We start from the raw sequence: 24,164 nt of genomic DNA on the forward strand, positions 1-24,164 counted from the left end.
TCAGAACAATATTCTTCAAATTCTAGCTGAGGAAGAGGATTAAGGATGTTTTCACCATCTTAATCTCTTTTATCGTCAGCATGGGTTTGTGAACATGACTCACACACATTAACACTCAGACTCTTATCTGTATATCAGTCCTGTATTTTGTAATAATCATTCATTTCAGCCAAAACCTGCTGTAATCCATCAATCACAGTCAGAACCTGCACTGGGACCTTATTATTATTTTAATCTTTTTTTTAAATGGGTTTAAGTACACGTAGGAAATAAAACACGAAGGATTTTAATGGTTGCTTAAGTAAACGTAAACAGACTGATGGGACAAAATAGATTCTTCATGGTTAAAGGGACCAACTTCTTACCCTTAGTAATTTGCTGCTACATGAATGCACTATTTTTTCTCCACAAATCTGAGTATTTTTTCATCATTTATTTTTTTTTATGTGAGTGATCTTTTCTCAGTGGTTTAAAGTGGGTGGGGTTTAGTTGAAAAAAAGGTGATGTCACGCATATCAGAGCACCAATCAGCATTTAGCATCATTTGAATCTGAATGTGGTGACGGTTGGTGGGGTTGTTTGTTCATGTTGTCAGGCCACTGTCAAGCACATCTGATCACACCAACACCACAATACCAAAATAAAAATCATCTGAGTTTTTTAGAGTTAAATGCTCAGTAAATAATTACTATGGGTACTTTTTTTCTGAACTGCCTCAGTGTAATTAGAGATATTTTAGAAAGTAAAGCAAAAACATTATTCTGAAAGTGGGAACTTTCATATCATCAACCTTTAAATAGCATACAGTACTGAGTTCTCTCAGATAGTGGGGCTGCACCTTGTGGCCATGATCTACTATAGTGACTGTTTCATGAAATACATAGTGAAACTACCAGATATGCATGCTTTGCATGCTCTGTCTTTGCGGAATGTCTGACCGTTGATTTTGTGAAAATTCCTCCTACATTCTCATTTCAAGACAAAACCTGTTGTTCCAGTGTGCAGCCGTAAAGTACAGTACAGTAGCCTGTATAACTTACGGGTGAATACTATCTGCTCAACCTTATCTATCTACCCAGCCAGACAGTCATAATGAATTTATCAATTAGCCCAGGCTGTGTGTGCCCTTGGGGCTGCAGTCCCAGCCCTCACCTCCTCTGCACTGAACTTCAATCAGTCATCCTGTCAGAAAAGCAGAGAGGGAAGAGCAGTCTGGAAAAGGCCATTTGAGAAGTCTGTTAGGTCTAACAAAGAAGACAAACCTATAAAACTATAGTAAGAAATATTTCCTCTTATGTACAGTTTCATGTTGTGCAAAATCTTCATTAAACTGATGAATGAAGAGATTCAAATACATAATTTTAATATGGAAGGATATGTAAAATTTACATATAGTAAATCTAGAAAATTATTAAGCTCTTATGTTGCGATTACTGCATTATACAATATATTTTCAGGTTCTGGAAATCTAAAGCATTTTGAATCATATCATCCATCTGCAGGAGCCAGTCAAGGCTTTGGTGACATGTCTCCCTCCAGAGGAAAGCTGAGGTACTATACTTAATGAAAACAGCATAAAGCAAAATAAACTTTATTCATATTTCCATATAAAATGAAACATCAGGATCAGTACAAAATGTTATAAAATACAATGCAATACATATTTATACATATTTTCACATTCTGCACAATACATATGTTCACATTTACGTATATATCATTATTTTTGTAAATAATCTGCCTTAAAATCTATAAAAAAATATACAGTATATATCCTGGCAAAAGTAAATGAGTATAGTGCAACACTGGCTCAATGCAGTAACTGAGTAAAATGCATGGAGAAAATGAATGTCTGGTAATACATAAACTCTTGCTATTTGAGAAAAAATTGCATATTTTTATCAGATTTCTTGACCTGCATAACAATCAGTGCAAGTACCTGCTCGAAAAACAGTAAACATTCATACCAAAACTTAGAGGAAACGGTTAGATGTGTATCAGTGCACACAGGTCTTGTTTGCTTGGGAGGGGAGAACATTGTGGTTTAACCACTTGAAACTGACAGGCAGCTGGTGGTGGAGCTGAGCCTGCATTTTTTGGGTGCCCTGCGAGACTTGCTTGGGGTCGATGGTGGGGAGGCCACGCTCAGATTTCTGACTTTGTTAAAGCTGTTCCTCAGACTGTCCCTCCTGCTCTCTGAGGTGCTGCTGGTATCCTTGGATGTGAATGTGTCTGGGTGACAGAGGCCAACATTCAGGCAACAGCAGCACAGCAGCTCAGCAATAGCCTTCCTCATCTCACTGCTGCCCAGGGCATAGATGATGGGGTTCAGGCCGGAGTTCAAGACAGCCAGGGAGATGAAATAGTCAGCACTGAACAGCAGTCCACACTGGCGGGAGACACAGAAGAAATCCACCAGCAACAGCACGAACAGTGGCCCCCAGCACAGCATGAAGACTCCAACAATGGTGATCACAGTTTTAAGCAGAGCCAAAGAGCGCTTGCGACTGCGGTGGGGACCCAGCTGTGCACTCCTGTGTACGTGGCAGTAGATGGCACCATAGAGCACACCAATGGCCAGGAGGATGACAAAGAAGATGATGAGAGAGAAAAAGATGTAGGTCTTGGAGTAGAGAGGGAGGAGGGTGGAGCATTTGTCCAGGCTGCACACACAGTTCCAGCCCAGCAAGGGCAGGAAGCCAATCACTAGTGCCAAAACCCAGCAGAGTGCCACCAAGAAATAGATCCTATAGTAGGTCTTCCTAGCTGATTTCTGGGGCAGTGGCTTCATCATCGTGGTGTAACGCTCCACAGCAATCAGCAGCAAACTGAATATGGATGCTGCCAGAGCCACAAAGAGCATCCCTTCCCTGAAGAGCCACAGAGCAGGGGTGAGGCGGAAAGTCTGGTTGCCAGACAGACAGATGTTGACCAGGTAGGCAGCACCTGTGAGGAGATCACTGAGTGTGATGTTGGCAATACAGACATAAACCCAGCGTCGGCTGTAGCATATGCGGGAGATGACAGCAATCAGCACCAGGAGATTCTCCAGGATGATGAAAATGCTGACGAAGAGGAAGACGGCTATGGGGATAGTGATCTGGTTTTGTGTGTTTGAGATGGTCCTGTTCTGCAGGCGGCCAGTGTGGTTGTAATGCCGCAGAATCACATGGCTTATCCCACTGGCCATAGTGGTAGCGTGTGATACGGTGGCATTGCTGGGGTAACTGGGTGAGTAGTACAAGTGGGGGCAGGAGGAGGAGGAGGTGAGGGAGGAGATGACATTCATAGCAATGGCTGGTATGGTCAAGATCAAGGCTGTGGGTAGGAACAGGCTGAACCGAGCTGGTACGAGCTGCACAGAAATTAGTGTGGCACTCCTGTGATCAAACAGGCTATCATCACACTCTAACCGCTGTAGCTCTCTGCCTGTGCTCAACACACACCTGAACAGACAAGAGAAAATAAGAACAATTTCAATATGGCATCTGTATTAAAATCAAACCAAATAAAAGATAAGTCCAGGTTCTGTCATAACAGCACTGTTACAACACCCTCATTGTGGTTCTTCAATCGATTTAAAAGGCATCATTTAAATGTCTCCATGTGACACAGCACTCCACCTAACTGTGGTTAACACAGGATGAGTGAGCAGATGCCGAGGGCATTTAAATCACCACATGAAGGAAATACACATACGACACAAACACATATGCTGGAAAACGCTTACTTAAAATTCCCGTGCAACAATGTTAACTGAATTACTGCACCGTACTATGATAAATAATTGCAAAATAGCAACAACAGAAGTTTTTTTCTTTTTTCCTAAAATGTCAGTGCAGCTTCACTGAAATCAATCAAAATCAATTAAAAGAAAAAAAGAAGTAAGAAGAAATATAAAGCCTTTTTCCTTTAAACGCTCTAAATAAAACCTTATCTCAAGCTATAAAAAAATACATTCACGTTTCCACAGTGCTCGATGTGCTCACTGTGGAAATGTGGAAACATAAGAGCTCAGTGGAAATTCTGAAATGCATTTAACATTTAAAATGTATTTTACAATATAATTTAGAATTTATACAATACCATATAATTACATTTTCTTATATTTTGATAATATCTATTCCAGATCATTTTCAGACCCACACAGTGAAGTGAATGCTGTGCAGTGGAGAATACTTACTCTGGCTGCTGGAGGTGATGTTGAGTGTGTGAGAAGGTATCGCAGTTGTAGCTGACTACAGATTTTTGCAGCACATTTTTTTTATGGGGAAGTAAGCCAGAGAGGTTACACACCACACCCAAATATATCACACACACACACACACACACACACACACACACACACACACACACACACACACACACACACACACACACACACACACGTGTGTGTGTGTGTGTGGCATATGCAAGAGAGTGATTGCCATCACCTTGTAAAGAGAAAAAGCAACTGCAAGAATTTCAAAGTTGCCTACAGTTTTAGAATTCATGGTCGAAGAGGTCATATGCTGTTAGATGGTTATTTACTTGTTATTTCAGAGATTAAATTCTTATTCCAAAAAGTCACAGTTTGCCATCATTTTTCTGGCACATCAAGATCATCATGTTTTCCAAGGACATCATGCAGATTATACTACTACAGCACATCAAATGTTATTGCTCAAGCTACCCTATGGCAACTTATACGGGAAACTCTCTTTCAAAACACGTGCTACGCTAAGCCAGTAGTAAATGTTTTGTAAAGTTACATGTCTCAATATTTTTAAGGATATGTGGCAAGAATTTCACTTGCACTTAAGAGACCTAAAAGCTTCAAATTAGAATTGATTTTTTTCTCAATATTTCTCAGAATGTACAAGAGAAAAAAACAGGAACTTCCAATCAGATGGAAAGGTACCCCTCCCTGTAGATAGAGGGTTTCATGTCTCATTACACAGCTGTGGTTATGTGTTTGGGTATACACAGGACACACTCACTCTATTCACTCCGTGCTCTTAATGCATGGCACACTTGACTTTATCAAACCTCCAACCATGCACAAGCAGACTCTAACCACATGCCATAAGAGAGGCAGTGTCATTGAGGCCATGACCACTTTCAAGTCAAGTATAAACGCATAACATAGTGAGAACCAGCATATGGTTCATCTTGCAAGCACCAGAAAGTGGTGCCAGACCCCAAAATCAAGAAACCACTTTTTGAATATGAGCTAAACCAGAGCTTGTGGCAGAACAAATTTGCCCTTCAGAGCAGAGTTTTCAAAGACCTATGATTATATATTTCAAACTTTCAGCAAAGTAGGCTCTAATTGTATCACTGCACTATAATTATCATTTATCAAATATTTGAAAAGGTCAAATGAAACCTTTGAGAGCATTTAACTATAACCATGTTAATGCCCCAAATGTTTTCATAAGAAAATTATGCTTTTCATTCTCATAGCAAATGTTTTTTTTTTTGGCAATAAGAATTTTGCAATTTGCAATTTGGTATTATCTGTTGTCTTGCATCTTTGTCACAAATATGTTTCTGTCACAAATATGTTTCTGTGTTTTACACTGTTCCACCTGGTGTCTCCATTCAAGAGCAAGACCAGGCTGTGCATGTAAATACAGAAACAATGCAAAGGTAGAACTGTGAGACACTTGACCTACATTGTGTGTAACTGTAATGAAGCATTACATTTACAGGCCTCCCCCATGAAACCAAATTTGCTAATTTCAAACACAGCTTCTCCTTTTTTGTCTCGAGATATAAAAGACAAGCATACACGCATCAATAAACAATACAGTAAACACTCTGATATAGGCTGGATGTTGCTCTATCTGAATCTAACAATGTAGTGGTGAGACTGTTTTTGCGGAAGGAATGAGGAAAAAGAAAAACCCAATTAAGAAAAATTCACAACAACAGACAGCAACATGAGGTGTTAACACACACCCATGACTGTTGAAAACGCCCTTACTCTGAAAATATGACTTCAAACAGAACTGTAACCACGAAGTGCGTATTCTAAACCACAAGTGTGTGTGTGTGTTTTTTTCTGCAAGTGTTAAACAGACCCTGAAGGCTTTTTATTATAATGACTTCAAACAAGATTGTGCGTGTCAGTCCAGTAATATTTGTTGTTTGTCCGGTGACAAGTGTCACTATCTTTTATATTTGCCTAGCCTGTTCAAGGTTGCAGGGGACCAAAACCTGTCCCAGTGTGCACTAGGTAAGAGAACATGCAGACATTTTACCGGTCTAACTCACATGCAAGCATTTAGAGTTTCCACTTTACCTGTACTGCATGGCTTGGGACTGAGGGAGGAAACATTCACCAACAAAAGCCCCAGCTAGCCACGTGGGATTTGAACCCATCACCTGGCAGAGAGAGCTTAACAAGCAACATTTAATTTGTAATTTAGGTATTTGTTGCTTGATTGGTCAGATGAAGTGAAACTTTTTCTTGGGTATACTACTACATCAGACAAAGTCTGCAGTGTTGCAGACCTATTGAAAATATGCATAAAGCAACCAAAAAAAAAAAAAAAAAATCTGTGAGAATGCCCTCAAGGCCCTTGCTAATGTTTATATTTGCCTTTGAGTTCAGCTTAGGTGCTGCTTAGGTCCAAGGACACAGGGGAAATTACTTGAGAGTGAACTACAGCAAAACAAGGAGTGGACAAACGTCCCATGGAGAGGCAACAGTCTGCAGGTTTTCATTGCAACCAAAGCTTCCAACAACTGATCAGCATTCTTTGGAACGAAAGCCTGCAGACCGTTGGCTTTCCATGGCTGACACCACCCCTGTGCTACTGCCTTGTAAATCTGTTATGGCTTACGCATTTGCAAACAAATTTCCTGCTTACACATCCACTACACCATCAGCCCTTTCACATTACACACAGTGACTTGAGTAATTGTTGATGTAAAAAAAAACATTGATTGGTGGAACTTTTAACATTTAGGGAAACCACCTCCCTTCCTGTTGTGGTCTTTGACTTCAACTTCCATTATGTGCTGTGCAATGACAAATATCAGAACTGTGATAAAGGAAAAATTGTTAAAATGGACTATGTAAAAATGTGATTGCTGATCTTTAGATGTTTAACAACAGATGTTTTACAGAGAGTCAACTGTTCACTCCTTTCAGTCTCAGTCTTCCAGAAAGCCCTGAAAACTGAGACATGAGGGTTGTAACTAGGACCAAAAAAATCTCAGCATGCAACTCCATCCCTCATACCACCACACTGGCTAAGACTTGAGACCAACTCTTTAAAGCACTTGGGGTTGCCTTTGTGAATGAAATGTGCTTTAGAAATAAATTTGCCTTTCCTTGCCTTGCAATGTATGAAACAACCTATTTGGTGGCTGATCAAGTCTGAACTTACCGTCCCTGAGGTAAGGATGACTGATTTGCTTGATGTTGAGCAGTCAACATCTGGTGGCCACAAGTTAATATTACAGTCATTTTAATGTTGAGGAAAACATGCAGTGTCACAGTGGGACCACTGGAAGATGCTAAAAAGCTCGCTGAAATCCTGAAATGTTACAATCTTGTTTTCACCTTTAGAGAATTATGAATATTTCAGCTATGAATTGCAGACATAGTTTAATGCAACACAAGTTGGAATAGATCTGTTTAGAATTCTTTGTAAATTGAATCGAGTGGACTAACTTAAACTTTAAATTATGTTCCTTAGGAAACAAACATCACTGGAGAAAAATCAACATTAAAAAGGGAGTACAAAATACTAATCAGTCTAATAAATATATGCACAGTGTCCAAAATACTAAAAGTAAAGAGTAAAAAACATAAACTAACTTACAGTTAGCCCAGCAATAGCTTGTTTAATTAGCCTTAGACAACTAGCATTAGTTAGCAGTAAACTGATGCAGATAAACTAAACATGTGATAAATCAACATTCCCAGAACTGTTGTTGCAAAAAGGAGCACCTATAAATAATGCTGCAATAAATAATACAATAAATTTGGGGAACAGATAAAAGATGCTTATCAATACTTATTCAGTCAAAATGGTTGATCTAACAATGTCCATTAAACTGCCATTGAACTCTGCCAATGGTTGTTGTTACTAGCAGCAGAAAGTTCAGCTGCAGGTAACTGTTGGTGGCAGTGGCGGTTCTACATTAGCTTTGAAAAGCTCCTCTCTGCTTGAGCCACAGTGACTGGCAGAGTAAGTGCAACCCTGAGAGCAGGATTATCAGAAAAACAAAACCGTGCAGGAATTATAGGCCTGTATTTATAATATGAATGAAATGTGCGTTATTTGGAAGAAAGTCGAGGTGACTTTCGCCCACTAATCCAGAGGCCACTCTGTAGTACCACCGCTGTAATCCCGCTAGAGGGCGCTCTTCTTTTACAATTGCCACCCAAAGCAACAGGGTGCCTTCATTGTACAGAATCTGGCTTCTGCCTTTTTCCTCAACTTTTTTTTTTTTCCACCGCTCACACTGCTGCTGTTATTTAGGCAAAGAGAAAGGAAGTAGCGACAGGCTAGCTGGTTAGCCGGTCTGAAACCAACACAGCCTGTCAGGAAAGAGTGGACTTTTGAGTCTGTTTTATCTCATAGAGTGCTCTTCTTTATTTAATGGAAGCGTATAACTAGGCTACGGGTTTTTTTTGTCGGTTCGTTTTATTTTCTTTCCCCCACGGTTTCAGACCTTCAGATTGACTCAACTCTTGAGCTTTGTCTGTCTGGGACTCCACCGTTGTTAGCCTGCTTCATATATGTCCCTCTTGATTTAATCAAAAGAAGAAGGAGAAGAAGAAGAACCCCCCACGAACTGAAAAGAAACCGCGACTTTATCATTTATTTGTTCACCAGTCGCTTGAACCGCGGGGAATGCAGTTAAGGATTACACCGAGACAATGAGAAAATCAGCCGGGAAAGGTACGTTAAAGACGGTTTGCTCCAGCACTTCGCCTTTGCAGGAGCTTGTTCTGTTCCTTACATGGCAGCGTGGTGAATTTCCTCTACAGTTTGGTTTATTGTTGTTGAAAGATGTGTGTTTTGCTTTTATGGCTACCAGGCAGTGTATTGGTAGAGCCGTTCTAGGAATTTATTGTGAAGTAGTCAGCCAGTGAATATCAGCGTCTAACGTTAACCGTACAAACGTAAACGGTTCCCTGGTGAAAGCAGTGTTTAATGCCCCCTTTTAAGACTAAATAGACCTGCCGTGTAACCGTCGCAGGCGTCCTGTCTGACTGTGATGATAGGTAATAACAGTATGTCGCCTGTTTGGTCAGTGACACACAGTAGCATAGTTGCATCCAGTGTGTGAATGAGCTGGGAATGTAGGCTGACTTGTTGCAGTCCAGTGTCCCCAGGCCTGGTGCGTAATGTGACTAACTTGCATATCAGTGGGTTGTTGTTCTGCTGGAGTCAACAAGGCTCACTTAGATTTCAGTGTTGAGTTTGGTTGCAACAGACATGAACCCAACCAGAATTGCCCAGACGGGGGTAACTTAAGCTTATCCAAATTACCAGTGTACCGTAACTGTTATTAAGTGCCCTCCGTGGGGCACAGTTTATGGAGGAGTGCAGCCAGTGATAAGGTGAGGTAGTGAAATACATTAATAATAAAGTAATGGCTCTACTTAGAACTGGAAGATTTACTGATATAGCATTGTTCTCATGATATGGGATAGGTATTGTGTGTAGCTTTTATTCTAATTTCATGACATGGCTTAATAGCTTCTCCCCAGGCTTAACATCTGCATTGTAAAAAAAAACAACTTTCTGAACTTTTTTTTTTGACTGTCTGGCTGAGTAATATCAGCAGTGACTGTCTGCCACTATCAGCCACCTCTGGTTTACAGTTATTATGCAAAACTCCTGTCACCTTAACAATTTAGAAGTCAACAGTTAGAAGAAAGAGATATGGTTGAAATCAGTTTCATGATTTTTACAAGGATATTTTCCATTGTCAATTAATATTACAACATGGCAAATGTATTTAGAGTCACTTGTGAAATAATCGTACTGATGTGATCGTTTTGTGGCAGCTCCTTCCATACAGTAGCACATTGGCTAAACCTTAACAAGGTCTTCCAAACAAGCTGCAGGACCAAGCTCTCGCTGCACGAGTAACGTCTGGGTGATGGAAAAAAGTAATCATACATAGGAACATTAAAATTACCCACATATGCACTTGGAAGTTCCTCTCTCTCTCTCTCTCTCTCTCTCTCTCTCTCTCTCTCTCTCTCTCTCTGTTTCCCTCTTTCCATTTTTCTGATTTACTCTGGCCTGAATACAGTTGTGTTCTTCCAGTTACCTAATAGCAAATAATTTCATCATGCTGCAATAATGTATTTAGTCTTCCTTCTGTTGGACTGGCAGCTTCATGGCTCTTTCAGCCACACGTTGTGACCCAGGCCTTCAGGAATAGATCAGAATAAGTTGTCAGACTATAGAGAGTGAAATTATGAGTATTACCTATTGAATGGTTTCGGAGTGGGATGAAGTAGCGCCTCATTCAGGTTTCGTTGTTGTTTTATAAGTAAGTTGCTGTTTTTAAGTTAAAAAAAAAAAAAATCTTGTTTTTATTTTAGAAATTTACAAATTAAGTTATCATCAACTATAAAACATTAGCAATAACTGGCCATTCCTTTACCACACCATACACACAAATAATTATACTACTGATGGAACAGTCAGTGACCAGTTTCTAGGTAGTTTTTGGATTTAAAAAAACCCCACCACAGTTTATCACTGAATTTTAAAGCATCTGCATTGGATATAAATGCAAATTAAATCTTATTAGAAAGTCAAGCACACCATGACAGCTTTTAAAGAAAGTCTTTAAAGACCAAACTCAAGTGACATTGAACAGAATGTAGACTACATTTTAATTTACACAATACATTTGACCTTTCATGTCTATTATTCAGATGTTTAATAGTAAATAATATAGCTAATAATGGTGCATCATAGCTGTTTTGGGTGCATGTGTGTGTCGAGCACCTGTAAGGCTGGTTGTGTGGGGCTTGCCAACAACACTGTTCTGTGGTTCAAGCATCAGTATGTTAAACATAATTAAGGTCCCCATCTGTCATATTCAAAATGTCATTAACATCCCAATTCCACAGAAAAGCTTAAGAGTCAAATCGCCATTTATTTAAAATGCTTCCTGTTTCACAGTTTCAATTATAGTAACTATTTAGATATTTTAAAAAGGCGAAAAGGCGGAGAAGGCATGCAACTGAATAAAGATGTTATTCAGATATGAACACATAATACTCTAAATCTGAATGCCATCCAAGCTGGAGCTGTAATGTGAAGCAAAATGCCCCCCCCCTCCCAAACTTCACACACACACTGAACAGACCTGTCCAATATCTTAAAGATTGCAAACAGAAACCCCCTCATATTATGTTGCAATATAGCCCATTTTATCCCATACCTCCCTAAAGTGCTTCTAAACACTTGGGCAGCCCACAGAAAGGCTCTCTGCCATGTTTGAAAGAAAAGGGCCATATGGCCCCCTGCTAATGGTTTGTACTCTGCAGAGGTGACAGTGGTTGAGGACAAGAAGGGGGAGGGGGAAGGAAGACCAATTACATCTCCAGTTCAGCGTTGAGTTGTAATTGGTCTACACATCCTGGTGAGTCCAATTGTGTGAAACTGCGGATGAAAAGATAATTGCCTCAATCATAGCCGTGCCAATATTTCTCAGAGGAGAGATTCAAGGGTTTCCTCAAACCAGACATTGATATTCAGGCTCAGTGTGTTTATTTTCAGCCACCGAATCTTGCCTTGTGTGTGTGTTATTAAATGTAAGTTTCCTATCCGACAACACAATAAATCAATCTGTTGTTTTTATCTTTAAAATCAGTGTCCTGTTCACTGTGGTATTTCAGTGTTTTTAATAAATTTAGGTCTGTTGCTGTTTTGGATCATAAACATGAACCACATCAGAGGAGCTGTTGTTGTTTCCTAATACGATGCGGATGAAGCTGCTCTCTCCTACAACGCCACAAATGTCTTTGGACAGAAAAACTGTAAAATTGTTTTTAAAGGCAACAGAAGTTGAAATGGTTACGAAATGGTGTTGTCTTATTTTTACACTGATGTCTTAGATGTCTTGTGGTTAGGTGAATATAATCATTTTATTTTTAGCTGATGACTTGAGAGGTGTGGGTGTTGTTTTTGCATCTTTGCATAGCAAAAACTACTTTGTGGAAGTTGCTGTGGTTCTGTCAGCAGCTCTATCAAGTCTCTGTCTTAGTTTAAATGTGTTTTCACAGTTAAATATGTTGGGATTTTTACTACACGTACGTGGAAACTATTTGGTTTCTCACAACTGTTTGATGAATCACCCAGTGAGGGAAATTAGGTCAAATTGGTAAATGTAAAATCTACTCTTTAAAAGGATTATGAAAACTCAAAAAATAGGTACAAATTGCCATTGTGTGTTTCGTCCATTTGAGTAGTTTAAAACCTGAAGATGTTGCGGTACTGACTGATTTTGGGGATTGTGTCCTGTTTGGTAACCCTGTTTGTGTGAGTCCAGGCTGTTCTTGGGTTACTGTGTGTGACAAAACAAGGCCAGAGGAACAGGTCGAGCTACGGAGTGCTGTGGCAGCACAGTGATTTCTAATGAGTCCCTTAGCAGCATGCGTTGTCTCTATGCGCAGCTGGTGAACTGGGCTAAGATGATGTAGGCTACCTGTGAAATGACGCAGTCACCTGCAGTCCCATGGCCCTGCAGAACAGCTTCACTTCACAGCTTCAGATACACCAGCTGGCTCATCTGTCTGGAGGCAAACACAATGCACTTTTTTTTTTTTTTTTGAGAACTTTCAGTGTGTACTGAAAGAGAAAGCATACATTGCTGGCTACACAATTGCATGATGATTAAAAAGTAGATGATTGTACATTGTATGTGTATTTTACTACATTATTTTTAAAGACGCTCTCCTGTAAATCTTGACAAATCAGTGTGTGTGAGACTATTGGCTGCTACACAAGAGATACTGAAGAGCTCATTGCCAAGGGCTTGGCAAGAAAAGTCAGACATGTAGAGGCTTGTGTTTCTATTTACCCATGGGGTGATCAGGAAGATGTCTGTATCAATGTTACTTATATTGCTAGTCAAGAATAGCTAGGATGGGTTGGGCTGGGTGTCATTCTGCCTTTTGTTAACCTGTGGGCTGGTTCAGGTGACAGTATTATAATTTCAGAACAGCAAAATCTAAGATCGCAGATATCTCAGCTGTAGGAGCTTCACCTTCTTATCTCTGCATCACAGATGTTGACAGCTGACTTGAATAGGCTGCCGTGGGTAAATACTGGACCGTTTCCATGAGTGTTACCTATTCACTCAGTAAAGCAAGCTGAGGAGGTGTGTGAACACAGAAGAAGGAATGAATGGAAAGAAGGTCAGAAAAGAGAAATGGGACACCAGTGAGTTAGCATATGCATGTGCTTTTTGTGTACATACAGTGTGGGTCAGCTCTTAGTCCAGTAACGTGACAGGAATGCTCCAGGGTCTGCCTTTCTGTGGTGAAAGATGGGGGAGAAAAAAATAGCCCTGTGTTCTGCAGAAAACTGCTAACCGGGCTCTGCAGTGTGGATTTGCAGTGACCTGTATTTTGTAGAGACTGGACCAGATGGAGAAAGTCTGCATGAGCAGACGAGGAGAGGCAGAGAAGAGGGAGAGTGGTGGGGGTTTAAAAGTCATCAATTCCACAAACTCCTTGGTAACTTTCAATGTGGCAAGCTGAATTTATGGGCTTTATAAATAGATCCAGCTGTAATGATAGGGTATAAGTGAGGAAAAGGCAGTCTGACTGTTTAGGGATGGCCTACTTACAGTGCATTTGTTTGTTGTGCCTTAGTCTTCACTCAGCCATCATTGTAAGGTCCAAACACATCAAGTCAAGATGGCTCGGATCAAAGCTTGGTTGTGATGATTATGATTATACCAAACCTGCCTGTTTAGATTTGGATTATAGGCACAGTTATAAGCCAAGCAAAGTTTTAAGCAAAATATACAACAGAAGAATTTTCCACAGTGAAGGGAAAAGTGGGCTGTTAGGGTCATGAAAGACAGATTTTCACCCACTTTCAGGCAGCTCGAGTACACTGATTTCATGCAGCATTTAGGTTAAAATCTACATGTTATATTTTTATTGTTAATCCATGTTTTGGGGGGTAACCCTCAGCAGTGTTTATGTTATCTGGTTTTCATTGCATTCAGATGTATGGAGTGTAAAGTGAGAGACACCAGCAATGTAGGATTTTAGCTTTTTGATTCTTTTTTAACAGTTCACATTGAAATTTATCTATTAATTTTTTTAAATCCATGAATTGGTGTGAGCTACTCTCTGTTAGTGATATTGATGCATGGGGTTTTAACTCCGGCCGTGATTCCTGTGGTCGGAAATCTCCCAGTGAGAGCCTGCAACTTGTCAGCTAAAAACAAGCAGCAGCCGCACAAGGCCACCAAACAAAAAACATTTCAGCTACAGCAACGCACACAAACTGTCCACAACAGATTATGACATCTTTTTGCATGATGCTACTGTTTGACACACTTCCTCTCAGACCCATCTGGAGACTACATTGCTTACAGTGTGTTCCATGCGTCAGTATCACTACTGGTCAACAACTCAGACAACTGTTTGTAAAAACATATAAAATCCATTGTGTGTTAAAGCTCTGATTTCAAGTTTGACATATTGCTCTGAAGCCTTTCTGTCACTCACTACCCACTCCCTCAGCTGCCGTGGTCAGCCCTCAGGAAGAGCACTGTTGTGTGTCTGTGTGGATACAGATTGACTAGTTGATGGCTGTGGTGAGTGCTATAACCTCCCCCTCCATCCTCTCTGTGGTCACTGATCCTGTCCCTAGGCTCTGGATTATGGGCAGAGAGAGGGCACACCCTGAGGCTCTCTTTGCTGCTACGCTGCAAAATTAGATCATTAGGCATAGCTAAGTAGGGCCAGACAGAGACAGTAGGTTAAATGTATCTATCATTATTGTTTACTTGAATTTCTATCAGCATCCCTGTCAGTTCCTCTTACAGTTTTAGGAAACAACAGAATCTATCTGTAACTGCCAAGGAAATTGTTGGAAACTGGTCATGAGAATATTTTGCAGTCTATTTTTAGGCTAAATATGGTCTGTGATATCTAAAACACTGCCTCCAACTGGCAAATTCCAAACAACCCTCATCTGTGTCATCTTTACCTGCTTTAAGTCAAACCACAAAGGTGCCATGTGCAACTGACTGTAAATTCCTGAGCTGGTAGTAGTCGTTGCTCCTTCCTGTATGACAGAGATAAACACGCACATTGTGTAATGACCAGGTAAATTGAAGTACTAGCTACGATCTCTATGTGTGTTTACTTATTAAAACACCCTACATTTGCATCTCCCACACACATTGTGGAGATGCAAATGCAGAGGAGACAAAAGATTTAAGAGTAAACCTGAAGGCTCCATGAGTCTGTATGAAACAGTACCTAATCTAATACTTAGTCTGCCAAAAGCCTCCGAGTATCAAGGGCGTAGGTATATTTTCACAAATTGAGCTCAACTCATTTACATCTTGGTTTAAGAGCTATGAGCAAGTCAAAGGAAATAGACCTGAGTGCCATTTCTTACTCACCGTTTTTGAAACGATGTGGGGAAAAAATGAATAATCTCAGCCAGGCAAGGCGGTGGAGGTGACAAACCATTCCCATTATATGTGCCAGGGCAGAAGCAAACCAGTGTGTTACAGACGACACTGGATGGCTCAGTGTTCGGACTAGTGAGTACAAGGTTGACACAGCGCCACTTGAAGCGCATGATGTTTGTTGCTGTAATTAGTTGTTGGTGTGTATCTGAGTTAGTTTCTGATGTTTATTGTGTAAAACGCTCTTCAAACTTGAGAGGAAAGTTGAAGTTCATAATGTGTTTTTACCATGACAGTGAGAAAAATCACATTCACAAAACTGAGTATGGTGTTTACTCCACTTCACTCCCATTATTGGCTTGATTACAATTTGATTAGGTTCTTTGTGTTCATGTAAACAGTCATTAACGTAATCTGACATCGTTTAACGATTTGCCCCAAATTACTCTGTGACTCGTCCTGGTTGTCTGCGTGAAAGAAAAAAGCACTTAATGTATCGCAGCCACATTTATCTGTTTCACAGTTACTGGGATGTATTTTGGCCTTTGACACATATTTCCAGTCCAGACATATCAATACAATCCAATGTATTTGTGTTCAGCATCTGGGTTGAACTCTCAGTGAGTTGACTGTAGCTCAGTCTCACTGGATGCCTGAAAGTCTGTGGAGAGTGACAAGAGAAGTGAAAGAAAAAAATTCAAAGCACAGAGATGGAAAGAAAGAGACAAGCTGAGGGTTGAAGGAAAGAGAGATGGAGCAGGAACAGTAGACCTTGGCTGTGTGCTCTCTTGTTGGCTGGGCTCCGCTCTGCTCTGTTTGTTTTTGCTCTATTTTTACCGTGCAGTCTGACTCTGGTCACTGATGAATGACTCCATATGTAAGTTACATTTCATCTGACAGAAATCATTCAGGATTTCTGGCTTAGGTGAGAGAGGGGGAGTGTTTTTTCTTTTTAACACACGATTTTCACATCATTACTTTTGTTCTCCGCTCTTGTTACTGTGCAGTCCACTTTAAAAAAAAAAAAAAAAGATCTTTTCTAAGATGCTTATCATCTACATGTTAGTGTGTGAATCTGTGAGGCCACCCAAACATCGTCAGGGCTCACCACAGGAGAGTTGTTTTCAATAGATTATACTTGCTGCACTTGCTGCCCTACATATAATCTATCGTACGTAGATTATGCTTTTTCCCATTTCTTACTCCTTTTCATTACACATCCGTCATCACAAGCTCTTTATAGTTATCCCCCCTGCTGCTTTTTGTCCTGCTTTCAAGTCCAAAGTGAGGTCAAAACATGTATAAAATGTAGGATGAGTAATATTACTAACACAAAAATGTTCCCCAGTTGGTAGAGCACGGTGTTGCAGAGCGTGGTGAACCCACACTAAAACCTTGTCATAGTAGAGAGAGCAGAGGCTTTAGTCTGTTAGCTACTTTAAATCCCAGTTTCCCCCTGCTATCTGTGTTGTATGCTCCCCAACAGGATTTTAAGATCAAGATTTTAACATTGCACCCAGCTGCCCAGACTTTTATATTTTGTAAGGAACAAAGAAAAGTATGTCTCTGTATGTGTGTGGCACGTGTAACCGGCAACAGGGGTAGGGGATTTTAAATAAGTATGAACTTAGTGCAGTGCAGTGACTATTCTGGTGCTACAATGGAGTCATGTGTTTGAGGAAGTGTTTTTGGAGCAGGGTAGCCCACATGAGTGAGCGTGTACAATAATCCCCTCTGTGTGCCTCCTTCCCCTCGCTTCCTTTTCTCTTCTTCCTGATTTCTGTCTGCAGCTGCCCCACATCTCCAGATGCTCTACTGTACTGTATGTTTGTGTGTGCGTCTGTGCGTGTAGTTGATCACACGGAGTGGGAAGGAAGTGTTTCCTTAGATGGAGACCATCCTTAATTACCTTTCTTTAAAATGATTGCATATGCAGTGGGTGGACACAATAACATGAACATCAGCCAAGTGCAACCCTGCTGTTAACATTTCATTCAGGCTGGGTTGTAAAAAACAGTAATTTTCAGCAAGTAAGCTGTTGATTCTTTTTTGAGAAATCGATCAATCATTTGGTCTGTAAAATATCACTGAACACTGAAGATAGCAGCAAATATTTCCATATGAAAAAGCAGAAAAGTAGAGTTTTTTCATTTTCAAGGATTCATTGAAAATTGTGGCTGATGGATTTTTTCATCATCACATTGACGTTTTAGAAGTATAGAATTTATTGGGGAAATTTATTAAATCATACTTGTGTTTATGTTGTTTTATCCACCCCTCTAAATGTCTGTAATACTAAGGAAGAACATTCCAGTCTCCTACATGTTTTCACTATACTGTACTTGCTTGTCTCTGGTCTAAACTAGTCTATTAGTCCAACATGGTTGAGATGACTGGTCCGGAAAGCTTTCCAGAATCCACTGTCACCACCAACCAGTGAGGAATCCCAAAACAACCAATCAGACCGAGCAGAGACTTCTGGGTTGCATTAAGTCAGACATGCTATGGCCTCAGTGGTCTGGTGTATTTCATGTGGACGCTGCTGCTTTGAATCTAAAGTTTCAGCTCATCACCGTGATTGAAAACATAAAGTTCTCTACACTGTCTTGGTTGCTATGCATTGCCTTATCCCTGCATTAACCTCTGGATGAAGGAACCTTGGGACTTCAGTCTGTGCAAGGCACACAGTTTTGGAGAGGTTTGGTGAAATCCAAAAAAAAAAAAAAAAAAAAACACTCTGTTCTTGGCTCTCCTGCTCTGCTCACTGGGGCTTGCCCTCTGGTCTGACTGACTGGGTGACAGTGTAGAATTATATTCATTAAATGTAAATCAAAAACACCAAGGTGCTGTTTTTTATGGCAAGCAGAGTTCCCTCAAGACTTCTCCTTTACACAGTGTGGCTTGGCATCTGGACTGTGTTAAAGCAGCAGTGCCAAATGTTAGGCGGTGGGGAGCAGAAGGGGGTGACCAGCAGGGGGTCGAAGGGGAGGTATTAGAGGGCAGCGTCGGGGGAGATTGTGTGAAAGACGATGGAATGACAGGAGGGATGGAGGGAAAGGGGCACAGTTAAGGAAACGGTTAAAAACACAGTGTTAGAGCAGAGGCAGACGGGTGGCAAGACACGGGGGAGTAGTGTAAGGCTGTACCTGGGCCTCTTAGATTACTGGCCTGCAGTGAGATGTACATAAAGTAGTAGTAGTAGAGTTCATAAAGCTGTGGCTGAAACTAATGTTGGATTGCCTCAAGCAACAGCAGAACATGCTGACATGTGGAGGCCTTAGAGGAGTGATACAGCCATGATTTCAAGTTGTTTAAAATTAGGTTGTCCCATGTGCTTGCACCCGGCCCCAGCTGTTGAGGTTTACCCGTCTCGCTTGGCTTGGCATGATCTGCATGTGATGCGGGGTCACAGCTACCTCAGAGGGATGTCAAATGGACAGCCGTCTGCTTCAGTTTGTCAATACACGATTCAGGCACATGATATTTCGAGTGGTGGATCAATGTAGTGCACTCAGATGGCCATGGTATGATTGATTTAAACTGTCCATCACAGTTATGGTAAATTCATTGTGACAGACAGCTTGCTAGCTTGAGTTTCTTTATGGTTTGGAAAATGAAGTGGTGGCTGTGATGGGGAAGATGGGTCAAATGGGTATTATTCATCTCAGTGAGGCTTAAATTCGCCATCTCTGATAATGTCTTTCTCTGCTCTTTTATGCTCCTTTTCTAGCAGCTTATTTGTAGCAGAGAAGAGGATTTTGACCATGAGCTTGAGCTCCATATTGAATGAATAGGGTAGTATCAACAAGTCAAAGACTGGATCCCTGCGGCTCCTATCTTCTTTATCCTCTTCTTTAGACGGAGGCAGCAGATGCTCCTCAGCTCTGGTTTTATTGTTTGTGGCTGGCCAGCCTGGGAGCTGACTTAAAGACGGGGGGAGGAGATGAGCTTTTAGTGCCCTTTTTTCTTCTCTTTCCTTCACTCTCTCTTCACAGTTCTCTCTCTATCTGTGTTTGTCTTATTGAGCCCAGTTGGTGTCTGCTGGATGAGTTAATTCCCTGATTGAGGTTTCAGTCCCTTTAAACAAAAGGCTGCATCTTTGAATGGGCCACATGGCTCCAGTGGGAGGGCTCTGATCCATTCACAGCCATTTTGGGCGCATCTGCACTTCCTATAGAGTCTCAACCCGGAGGTTGATTTACCACCAGTCAGCAGCAACAGGAGCAATCTCGCTCTATCACACAGGTCCTGAGTGCATTTATGAATCTCTAAGAGAATACAGACCACACATGTGTGGGCTGAAAGCCACATGGATCACACACAAACAGACACAGACCAGCAGAGTGAATCTGTACTTCCCTTGCCTCTGCTTCTCATTGTGCCCAGAGGACAATGCAGCCTGCTTTGGCAAAGAGCCAGCCCCTCTCATCTCCATTAGGTCAAGCACAGAGAGTTGTAGTGGTGATGGATACTTCAATGGCCCCTGCTCCACTTTTTTGCGGGGAGAGGAAGGGAGCTTGGTCTAAAGCATTGCAGCCTTGCACACAGATGTACCCTGGAAAGGTTGTAGATGGACTTGGGAATTTTGAAATGCTTGAAATTCGATGTAAAAGCAAAATGATTACATTAACTTGAACACAGATGTTCAAACGGTTATCCTCCTCAGCTCCACAAAGCCTTCAGTCGGTCCGTCATGACAAGCACATGTTGTTGGAACAAGCGTAGTCTAAACCCACAGAACTTTATTTAAATTCTAGTAAAGGTCTCAAGATTTCCAAAGTTAAAACGATTTCCGCAGTTAAAAAAAAAAAAAGTTGGCAGATTGAGTTTGTTTGTTTCATTTATCAAAAAGAAATGGCTTCAACAAAACCCCAGAACAAGCTTTGTAGGGCCAACTCATGATGGGGAGGGAAGCCTTACATTTACTCATTACTTTTGTCAGTACAGGGTCGTGCCCTCCAGAACAAAGTACATTCCTGTTGTTTTGATTAAATTAAAAGTGCGGTAGAAGCCTTCTGGGTCTTCCTATCTGCTATCGTTGTCATGTCAAGGATTAGTTAAGTCCGTGATTGGAGCTGCTTGTAGCCCTGACTCATGAGATTTAGTCCTCCTGTGACGGTGATGAGGAGTGCCGGGAGTCACCGTATCATTGGTTCACACACACCGCTGACATCATAACTTGCTTCCTTTTGGTTCACCTCCTCCTTTGTTTGTGTGTGTATTAGAGTGTGAGGCATGCAGTTAGGGAGAGATGGGAGGAGTGAGAAGGCGAGCTGACATTAGTGAGAAACAGAGAGAATATTCCAGTTGAAGTTTATTGACCCTGTATGTGTCACTGGGTCATTCACTTCCTGCCAGATCATAGAGTCAGCCGTGGTGTTTCAGCAGTGACTGGCTGCTCTGTTTATATGGTGTAAATATACTGTGTATATATGTGTGTGTGTGTGTGCCAGTCTTGGGAGGTCCATTAGGAAGAAAATTTACTGTCTGTAACAGAGCCTAACAGCATAACACTCAAGACTTTAACACATCTCCAAGTGAGATCATAAACACTACAACAACTGGCCATATAAAGGCAAAATATTTCTTTTCTCTCTCCGCTAATTGGCACTGTAGACGTACTATCGTCCCTCCTCTTCCTCTGGGTGGAGCTTTTTGCTATTTCTTTGAAGGTGGGTGAGGAAGACAGAGTAGGAACTGGGAGAAAGCAGAGAGTGAGTAAGACCTGGTTGGTTTAATTCATTCTGCCAGCGATTGTCAAACAACTCCTTCGCTTACTGTCATGCCACCTTCAGTTGTAATGAAATTAGAAGAGTGCTTGTGTTTTATGTAGATGTTTTTTCTCCATCCTCCTAATTTGGCTGTGTGTGCATGTGACACACATTTGTTCAGAGACTGTGTACACTATTGCTCCTTTATAATTGTGCCCGTCAGAATCATAGCATATAAAATGGGCCATAACTTTCAGTGTTAACACCATGGCTCTGAAATATTGACCCCCAGACAACTGTCTCGAATAGTTCCTCTGTGGCAGAGGACTGAAAATCAGTACAGCAGTCCAGGCATGAACATGTGTGGTCTAATTGAAAAAGCTATAAACCTTATTTCTCATTAGGTAGTGTTAACTGTGCTCACTTCAATTTCTGTTGTGTTGCTAAATCAGCGGAGTAACATTTCTGTGCACAGTCCAATCTTACATCTGTCTTCCTGATGAATGTACAGTGGAACTAATTTACTGAAAGCCTATTCTCCTTGACTGGATAATGAGGGGTTAGATGGGATGAAGTTAACAGGGATGAGTGGTGCCTCTCTTAAAAAAAAAAAGTCTGGTTTAAGGAGCTTGTTAGTTGTTAATGCCACCTCCTGCGCACAGGAGCTAAAGAGCCCCTCTCTACCATCAGCTATGGTCCTGTGCTCTAGTGTCTTCCCATCCACCCCCATTAAGCAGCTAAAGTGCCAGGCTAAGCCTACGCAGAGCAGACAACCCTAGGTCTTATCTGTGGAATGCTGGGCATCCTTACAGAGGATCTCCTCTGCACGCAGGAAGCTGTATTATCTCAAAGCCTCCGTCTCCTTTGATTGTCCCCTGGGACCTCTCTCTTTTCTGTCTCACTTTTAGATGTTTACCTCTCTCACTCTTTGCCTCTCCCTCTGCCTTCCTCTCTTTTTCTTTGTTCAATTTTTTTCTGTCACTACTTTTTTTCCCGTTTTTTTTCTCTTTGTACAACCACACAAATTGAGATGAAATCTCTAATGTGGTACACACAGATACTGTAGCTTTACATTTGCTCTTTTGAAACTAGTTGAGAGAGCAGCTCAGGAGTTAAAGGGACAGATTTAAACCAGACAGAGCCCATGATGGAGGATAATGATGATGCTGCCTTTTGTGGTCTCTGCAGTTTTGCATGCCTTGGCATTTTACAGGCTTGCATGTTTTTGGGACTGTGGTCAGCTAGCCTGGCAAAGGCACAAGCTCATGAGTCTCAAGTTGCTCTATTTTTCCTCTAATTCTCTTCTGTGACCTAAATGATTCCAGAGTTGGCTTTGCCGAGATATCCTTGTTTAGTGCAGTTTTGTGTTTCATCTGTTTGTAGTATGTAGTGATGTGCCGTTTTGCAAACAAAAAGAAACTTAAAAATATTGATAATGATTTGGACAATGCAAAAAGGTCAATTTCAGTAACTTCAGATAAACTGGATAGATAGATGCAACCAGTTACCAGCATCACTATGAGGTTTGGAGCGGGAGAGTTTTTTCCATTTAAAGCACTCGCCTCTTTTGGGTGAGACTGCGTAGGGTTATTTTTTTAGTCGTCAGACGTTCCCATGGCTAGACAGTAGAGGATGACACAAAACATTATCTTTGCTGCTATTACTCAACCAGATGATTTTTCATGAGATTGATACGAGCAGTCCTTTCATCTGAGCTAAAAGGTTCATTTGTAGAATGACTACTCATATTAACTCCATATCCGACATGAGTAAAATTGGTTAAATCAGTCTTTGGAAAGTTCTAGTGAAAATAAACCTTGTAATGTAGAAATGGAGAACTTGATTTCATAATGCATGCAAAGGTCTGTGAGACCCTCTTTTCCCTAGGCCTGCTTATTTTGGGCATATCTGAGACTATAACATTTCTTATTTTTCTGGTTGAGAAAATAAACTGTCTCTGCTTGAATGATAAAAGTGATAAACTGTAAGCTTTCAGGACTCGACCCCGGATCAGGTTACCAAAGCAGTGCAGTCTCCCTGCCATACAGTGATTTAAACCAGGTCCCTGTTTCCCCAAGGCGAGCTTTCAGTTTACACAGCATGCATTACTGATGCAAAGCCATGCTACATGATCCGTCCGTAGACCAAACTTTACTCAGCTGCTGTCTGTATGACTCACATGCAACTATAGATCACTATTCTGCATTCATTTTTGTTACAGACAGCATTAACCTGGATCGTGTTCCTTTGGCTGTGGTCCAAAGTCCTGAAATACCTCAGTGCTACTTCAAAGAGTTGACTTTAAATCAATCAAAAGTGTTGGCCTGGCTATCTGTTTAACAGTGATGATGTAAAGCTGTCATCATGTCAGCCTGACAAAGTAACCAAAGCAACTGACACTGCCAATAATTTGGGTGTGGGGTGGAGTGAACTTACAGTTATACAAAGAAGAATTATAATACAGTGATTTGAGTGCAAATTACAGAGCAGTGTTAGTCCTACAAGGTTTTGTACTGACACTAACTACTGCACAGTAGATTGTGGTGTGGAAAGCTGATGCACTGTCTGGGACCAACTGTTCTCTTTCTTCCATATACAGGTTGCCGATAGCTGTAAAGTTATAGTTTCAACTTTAACAGAAAAGCATGTAAAAGTTGTGATTGAATCTATTCTCTTTCATTAAAGCTTATGGGATAAAACCTTGGTGGTGCTGGTAATAGTTAGTAGGTAATTGGTTTGAATCACAACCTGAAAGCTATCAGCTCCTCGTGGCAGATGATTGCCCATCTCTCCCTATAAACAGTGTTGTAAATCCCA

General features: G+C 41.0%; 2 protein-coding genes across 7 annotated transcripts in view; one reads left to right on the forward strand and one right to left on the reverse strand.

Moving 5' to 3' along the window:
* Positions 1–1,575: 1,575 nt before the first annotated feature.
* s1pr4 (sphingosine-1-phosphate receptor 4) lies at positions 1,576–4,261 on the reverse strand. Its single transcript, XM_041039430.1, has 2 exons — positions 4,184–4,261; positions 1,576–3,446 (listed from the first exon to the last, which is right to left on the reverse strand). Exon 2 carries the CDS (start codon positions 3,287–3,289, stop codon positions 2,045–2,047), a length of 1,245 nt encoding a protein of 414 aa, XP_040895364.1. The 5' UTR covers positions 3,290–3,446; positions 4,184–4,261; the 3' UTR covers positions 1,576–2,044.
* A 4,217-nt stretch (positions 4,262–8,478) lies between these two features.
* Positions 8,479–24,164, forward strand: part of LOC121182944 (unconventional myosin-IXb) — a 53,130-nt gene continuing 37,444 nt past the window's right edge. For all 6 annotated transcript variants that reach the window (XR_005894177.1, XR_005894178.1, XM_041039623.1 and 3 more), the window contains exon 1: positions 8,479–8,903. The gene's annotated coding sequence lies outside the window, so the exon portion shown is untranslated. The remainder of the gene's footprint in view (positions 8,904–24,164) is intronic.

Source organism: Toxotes jaculatrix, chromosome 6 (assembly GCF_017976425.1).
Source record: "Toxotes jaculatrix isolate fToxJac2 chromosome 6, fToxJac2.pri, whole genome shotgun sequence".
Lineage (NCBI taxonomy): Eukaryota > Metazoa > Chordata > Actinopteri > Toxotidae > Toxotes > Toxotes jaculatrix.